The sequence below is a fragment of the Cebus imitator genome, unplaced genomic scaffold, assembly GCF_001604975.1.
Source record: "Cebus imitator isolate Cc_AM_T3 unplaced genomic scaffold, Cebus_imitator-1.0 Scaffold267, whole genome shotgun sequence".
NCBI lineage: Eukaryota > Metazoa > Chordata > Mammalia > Primates > Cebidae > Cebus > Cebus imitator.
Window position 1 is genome coordinate 230985 of NW_016107582.1, and position 7497 is coordinate 238481.

General features: G+C 37.9%; 1 protein-coding gene across 3 annotated transcripts in view; it reads right to left on the reverse strand.

Moving 5' to 3' along the window:
- Nucleotides 1-201: 201 nt before the first annotated feature.
- The window catches only part of SLC18B1 (solute carrier family 18 member B1), a 28619-nt gene continuing 21323 nt past the window's right edge, over nucleotides 202-7497 (reverse strand). The window contains exons 9-14 of one of the 3 annotated variants that reach the window (XM_017500607.2): nucleotides 5362-5453; nucleotides 4142-4237; nucleotides 2972-3046; nucleotides 1887-1980; nucleotides 1741-1790; nucleotides 202-1179 (exon numbers count right to left, since the gene is read on the reverse strand). In XM_017500607.2, the coding sequence (XP_017356096.1) occupies nucleotides 1113-1179; nucleotides 1741-1790; nucleotides 1887-1980; nucleotides 2972-3046; nucleotides 4142-4237; nucleotides 5362-5453 (474 nt within the window). In that variant the 3' untranslated portion in view covers nucleotides 202-1112. The remainder of the gene's footprint in view (nucleotides 1180-1740; nucleotides 1791-1886; nucleotides 1981-2971; nucleotides 3047-4141; nucleotides 4238-5361; nucleotides 5454-7497) is intronic. The other 2 variants (XM_017500609.2, XM_017500608.2) reach the window with 2 other exon arrangements.

Sequence of the window (7497 nt, forward strand, 5' to 3'; positions counted from 1 at the left end):
AAAAAAAAAAAAAAAAAAAAAAAGCAGAGATTGTGTTTATCTTGATTACAGCCAAATGCCTAGCATCTGGCACAGTGTCTGCCCAGAGAAGGCATTCAAAAGATATTTTTGAATGAATAGATAAAACCATTTCTTCTTTAAAAAAAATTACTATAGATGTGGCTACTATACCATGCAAATAGATCAAGGAGTGTGAGAGTGACACAATAGACGTTTATTCACTTCAAACAACAGCATGGATTTCACACGAATTTGGCGAAGCCCTTCCCTAACAGAACAAGCATTCGCATTAGGGGAAAAAGGCTGACCTGCTCTAGGGATGAAATACATTCACCAAGAATATGGATAAAAACAAAAACAAAACAGACAGTAGAACCAAAAAACAGAGACCTTAAAGGAAATGAACAACATTATACCAAGTAATGTTTATAAATCCAGATCATAATTGAAAGTAGGTTACAAAAATGGAAATTGTAAGTATTGTTATTCTTGTACTTTTCACACAAGCAGAATTTTTAGAAAAACTTGAGGCCAGGGAGTGCTAGAGAGTTTCTGTATGGCAGGCAAGAATTCTTTCTTTCAAACAAGACCAAAAACCTCAGGACAATGAGAAAGTATATCTTTTAAAAACTGATTTCATAGTAATGTTTCTATATATTTTGAAGCATCTTTAAGTATTTAGAGCATATAAAATTAATTCATTTCTTTCCCGGTTAATAAAAAAGATACATTCACAGAATCAGCAGTACTTAGAATAAAAAATAAACAGAGGAAATAAGACAAGTAACTCAATAACAACATCTTCAAGGACGTGTTTGGTCACTTAAAAACAAGTGTTTTTTTTTTTTTTTTTTTTTTTGCTTGTTTTCAACTACCTCTTTCATAATTAATATTTCAAGTATAGCTGGTTCAACAGGGCATACTACAAACTGTCAGTATCACAGTAAGTACAGTGCAATACAAGATCATCCAAAAACACGTTGACACTTCCAAGATACTGGCATGGGGTCTATGGAGTTTTGTGTGTAAAATTTTAAAAACCCTTCCTACGGTGATGTTTAAGGCCAGGAGCATTCATCTCTCAACCTTGTGTCAATCCAGGATCCATAGGGCTAGGTGTCATTAGGCAAGAGAGTAGTTTGTTCCTCCTCTGTGCTGAGGACATTTTGAGATTTAGTCCTACATTGAGGGAAAGAAGAAATGAATCTCAGTATTTCTCATCTTAAAAAACAAAAACAAAACAAAACACAAAACTCAGTACCTGTATCTTCATCCAGCTATCTTTTTTAAAAAGCATCTACTGGCCAGGTGCAGTGGTTCAGGCCTGTAATCCCAGCATTTTGGGAGGCCGAGGTACATGGATCATTTGGGGTCAGGAATCCGAAACCAGCCTGGCCAACACAGTGAAACCCTGTCTCTATCAAAAATACAAAAATTAGCAGGGCATGGTGGCTCATGCCTGTAGTCCCAGCTACGTGGGAGGCTGAGGCAGGAGAATCACTTGAACCTGGGAGGCAGAGGTTGCAGTGAGCTGAGATTATGTCACCGCATGCCAGTCTGGTGACAGAGCAAGACACCATCTCAACAAATAAAAATTTAAAAAAGTATCTACCAACTGATAAGCCTTAGAGTGCCTAGAAATCCACTGACTGGATTTGTTATGGCTGTAAAATGTTACTTATTTTCCACTTGCACTGGCTAACTTTTAAAGAGAGAAAAAAGCCCAAAAATTGATCCTACCTTCTTCTCCTTGAATACTCCAGTAGATAAAACAAGCCCATGGCTAATCCCTTAAACACAATCAAAGGTACTGATTAATGTAAATTTTCCAAGTCAAGTTTTTCCACAAATATAAGAAAAATGAAAATAAAAGACTGGTTACTCACACTTATCAGTGCCCATAGACCTTGTGCAGCTGCTGCCCATTCAAAACCAATTTTCTCGTACAGAAATCCACCCAGCGTTGGTCCTATAAAACCACTAACAATAGAAAAAAGAAAAAGTATTCAATAGCGCAAAAAATAATAATTACTTCATAAAAGCTACATGATCCTTCAATTGTAAGTCTTCCTTAAATTGGAATGTAAGTACTAAAGAAAAAGTTAATTCCTGGGCACAGCATTGAGTAAAAGAAAATAAGTCTACCTGATTACGATATTCAACATTTTTAAACAATTGTGAAATTATTAGTGCTTCTGAAAAGTTGGTGGCTTATATAAAAATTAAAATGATGTAACCAGTTTAAAAAATTCTTTATATTACTCTATTCTCAGTATTTGCAACCAATATAACTCAATTCAAAATAATATATTACATTGTTAGCATAGTTACCCTTCTGGTAGAAGGTAAAAAAATAAACAAATGAATAAATGAAAAAAATTGTAATAATTGGAGACATGTTTCTACTAAAGGAACTTATAAATATCACTTAAATAAGATAAAGTACATGAAACCATTTTGACTAAGTATTAAAACTGCTGGTATAAGCATTGATTGTGGAGTGAGAGGGTATGGATTAGAATTCTGGCTCTGCCCTAGATGAACTGTCTTTGAGAAACCCATCTGATCACTCAGTGTTTCAATTTCTTCATCAACTAAAGCGGGGATAGTATTAATATCTTCCATCTTACAGGTGTGAATGAAATTAAATGAGGCCAGGTGCAGTGGCTCACACTTGTAATCCCAGCATTTGGGAGGCCAAAGAGGGCAGATCACCTGAGGTCAGGAGTTCAGGACCAGCCTGGCCAACATGGTGAAACGCTGTCTCTATTAAAAACACAAAAATTTGCCAGACGTGGCGGTGGGCGTCTGTAATCTCAGCCACTCAGCTGGCTGAGACAGAAGAATCTCTTGAACCTGGAGGTGGAGGTTGCAGTGAGCCACGACTGCACCCTTGCACTCCAGTCTGGGTGATGAGAGTGAAACTCTGTCTCAACAAAGAAAGAAAGAAAGAAATTAAATGACTACTCACCCAATTGACCACATTGCACTAAAAAGACCTGATACGAGTCCCAATGTACTTAATCCCTCTTCAAACCCATTTTCACTGCAAAAAGAGACATGAGTGTGTCCATTATTAAAAGGAAAACCTGTGTGAAAGAAAAAATTGTATGATAGATCAATTAAGATAAACCAGGGATCATCCGGACCAACAGCAAGAACACTCCTAACATAAAAGCAAATCTAATTAAAAAAAATTTTCATAGTTACATTCACTCCATGGTTTTCTAGAAATAATTTTTCTACATATATTAATATTAAGAAGAGGCTGGGCACAGTGGCTCATGCTTGTAATCCTAGCACTTTGGGAGGCTGAGACTGGCAGATTGCCTGAACTCAGGAGTTCGAGACCAGCCTGAAAAACACGGTGAAACCTCATCTCTACTAAAATACAAATTTAAAAAATTAGCTGGGCGTGGTGGCATGTGCCTATAATCCCAGCTACTCAGGGGCTGAGTCAGGAGAATTGCTTGAACCCAGGAAGCAGAGGTTGCAGTGAGCCTAGATCACACCACTGCACCCTGGTCTGGGTGACAGAGCGAGACTCTGTCTCAAAAAAAAAAAAAAAAAAAAAAGAAGCATTGCTCATTTGCATTAAATGCTTATAAAAATATATAACTAAAACATTCTTAAAATGAGAAAAAGATGAAAAGAGAACTAAGGAAACTTTTAAAAAACAGAGATAGCTCCTTATTCCTATGAGAACTGTTGAATTGACCCAGCACAGTCACAGTACTTAAGTGTCCTTCATCATCACGCCTATTAAACAAAAGAACAATGACCAGGTGACAGACGCCTGGTCACCTAGGCTCTGGCATGGACCTCCTCCCTGAACGAGGAACAGTGCTGAGACCTGTTTATTTTGCTTTAGCTTTTCAAAATTACATATATACTGAGGCATAAACCAAGCCAGACATCTGTCCTCAACCCATTTTAGCTATTACTGTATTAGGAGTACTATTATCATTTCTATTACTGTATTATTACTATGTACATCATCATATCATAGGCTACAAAATCATGAAGATTTAACATTGGGGCAAAAATATCCAACATGCTGCAAAATTGAGAAATTGAAGAAAGCCTGTGATACTTACTACTTACTCACAATACAGCTCTTCAAGCATTGGATTTAACTTACTATGCACAACTGAGAATTTCCGGGAAAGTTGGAATTATACTCATTCCAGCAGAGATGCCATTTATAACTAATATCAGCACCAGCAGCCAGAGCTGACTGCGAAAGGGTTTTGGAGAAAATAAAAACAAAAAGAAAAATATTAGCGTTTTAAGAAACACGAAGTTTTAAATGCTAAGGAAGTTAGGCTCCCAGAGAAGTTAATTTCACTGATTATGTGCCTAGTCTCATTCTCTTCCCATCTAACTCATTTCATTCAGTTAGGAGCCCTTTGGCTCCTTACAATTTGGGGGTGAAAATTCACCCTGATTATCTCCATTTCTTTGGTCCTTTGGTCACATGTATCACGTCTGGAACCAGCCTGGCTTCTCACCAGGCAAAATCCCTTCAAAATTGGTAAAAATGTCAATACTAACACAGTTCTTTCAATCACCTGGCTTTTAACTTCAATTAATTTAAAAATGGCATAGAAGGAAAGAAGTAAAAGAGTCAGGAGACACATTTGTTCCATGTGAGGAGACCATGCCAGTTACTTAGTATATGTTATCAGATTTAACCCTTGTGACGTAAGTACTATTATCAGCTCCTGTTGGTAGATGAGAAAACCGAGGCTCTTAGAAGTTAAGTGATTTGCCCAAGTTCACACTAATAGCACATGGCAAAGCCAAAATATACACTCAAGTCTGAAGGACTCTGAAATCCGTTTCGCTCCATGTTACCATGTTTTATCCCAGAAGTACCTCAAAACGTCTAAGAAATTCAGTTTATTTTAGCAACTAAATTATATTAAGCAAGCTTTAATAAGCAGCTAATACATGGTAAGGCTGATACAGAAACAAAAACAGATTTGGTCCCTGTCTCAAGGAATAAGGAAGACAAACAGAAAAAACAAAAATATATTCTAAGAACTATCAACTAAAAGGTAGAAAGCAATACATGCTATTTTAAAAATAAAGTATAAACAAGTATGTACAATTGAAACACAGAAGGAGAATTCGCATTTTTGTCATCTGAGACTGATTTTATGCATTTTTTTCTGCTTGTCCCACTGCTAGCTTCTAGTAGGGTAACATATTGTCAGCCTAACAACTCAATAGAGTCCTAACGTTAATTATTTAAATATTAAGGCTCAAAATACTAAACTACACCAGTGTTACAACAAAAGTTTTATAAATAATTCCTAATGTTATTTGGCCAAACATACAGAAGAAGAAAAACATTACCTTTTAATATGCAAGATCGGGACAGGCCCTAAGAGCATGTAGCACCCAGCAGTGATTAAGTTTCCAAACACTAGAAGCCATTTCCTTAGATGCTGGTAAGGAGAAAGAGAGTCAAAGTGATTCTTGGAGGTGAAGACCCTCGGTAATCAAACAATGTAAAACATTAGTAAAGAACACAAGTCGTGTAATGAAGAAAACAAAACTTTACATTTAAGAGAAAATAAGTAGACGATAAACTCGAAAGCAAGGGCAATATATAACAAGACAGAAAGTGAACAAAGGACAAAGATTTCTTAGCAGGGGAGTGGATTGCAGATCAGATTTTGCACATGATGAACTATTCCAAATATAGCAATGAAAAAACTAACCATAAAAAGCAGTGACGGGCCAGGCACGGTGGCTCACACCATCTGTAATCCCAACACTTTGGGAGGTCGAGGCGGGAAGATCGCTTGAGCTCACAAGTTTGAGACCAGCCTGGCCAACATGGTGAAACCCTGATTCTACTTAAAAAATACAAAAATTAGCTGGGCATGGTGGTGCACATCTGTAATTCCAGCTACTTGGGAGGCTGAGGCAGGAGAATTGCTTGAACCCAGAAAGCAGAGGTTGCAGTGAGCTGAGATGACACCACTGCATTCCATCCTTGTGACAGACCAAAACTGTCTCAAAAAGAAAGAAAAACAGCAGTGACCTCCAAAAAATCCCCACCAAGTATTAATAGTTACAATACCTAAAAAAAAAATCATATTATTAAAAAATTACCTACTAGAGGCTGAATGCTTCTGTCCCCCCAAAATTTATATGTTAAATCTTAACACCCAATGCGATGGTATCCAGGGGTGCGCCTTTGGGAGGGGATTAGGTAATGAAGGTGCAGCCTTCATGTATAGGATTAGTTCCCGTCCGTATACAAGAGGCCCTAGAGAGCTCCCGTGCCCATTCCATCATGATGAGGGTACAGTGAAAGACGACAGTCTGTGTGCCAGGCAACAGGCCCTCATCAGACATCAAATCTGCGTGTGCCTTAATCCTGAACAGCTTTGTCTCCACAACTATGAGAAACACATTTCCATTGTTTATAAAGCCTCTCAGTTTATGGTATGTTGCTGTAGTATCCTGAATGGACTAAGATTGTGCCCAATAAATTTATCCCTTATAAACTACTTGAATCAGGACAAAAATTACAGGGGTACCATATCTGCTCAGTTATGTAAGATTATGTCTGAAAACCAAGCTCCAAACACTGTTTAAGATACCTGCTTTTTGTCATCTGGGTTACAAAGTAATCCACAAGTAATTTTGTTCTTGATAAATATATGAGCAAATCAAATAAAGATGGAAATACAAAATATAATCCTTAAAGCCACAGAAGTTTGAGTTTTGACTAACAGTACTAATTCTGTACTTTTGTCATCTGGACTGACTGGTTTAAAGCTAGTTGAAAGAGAACAGAAGAAGTTTTTCATCAGAAAGGCTATGGGAGAGAGATCCAAGGTGGCTGATCACTAGCAGCTCAGGATTGTAGCTCCCAGTGAAAGCACAGAGAATGAGAGGACGCCACACTTTCAGACGAATTTTTGTTGCTGATGCACCCGGAGATTCCCAGCGGAGGAGCCCCACGGGTCGCCAGCGGGACTCTTGTAGCCAGCTAGGTGGTTTTGCCACTGCCTTGGTGCTGCAGTTCTTGGTGCAGAGTAAAAGCACCATCAATCATAACGTCGCTGTTTTGGCTGGCGCAGTGGGTTGCTCAGATTTTAGCGCCGGGAATCAACAAGTTGGACGTCCACTCAGAAACCCAACTATAAAGACGGTAATTATAAAGACCACAGATGGATAAATCTATAAAGAAGGGAAGAAAACAGCCTAAAAAGGCTGACAATACCCAAAATCAGAACGCCTCTCCCTCCACAGGGAATTACAGCTCCTCATCAGCAATGGAACAAGGCCTGATGGAGAACGAGTGTGTTCCATTAACAGAAGCAGGCTTCAAAAGGTGGATAATAAGAAACTTCTGTGAATTAAAAGAACTTGTTCTAAACCAATGCAAAGAAACTAAGAACTTTGAAAAAAGGTTTGATGAAATGTTAATAAGAATACACAATTTAGAGAGGAATATAAGTGAATTAATGGAGC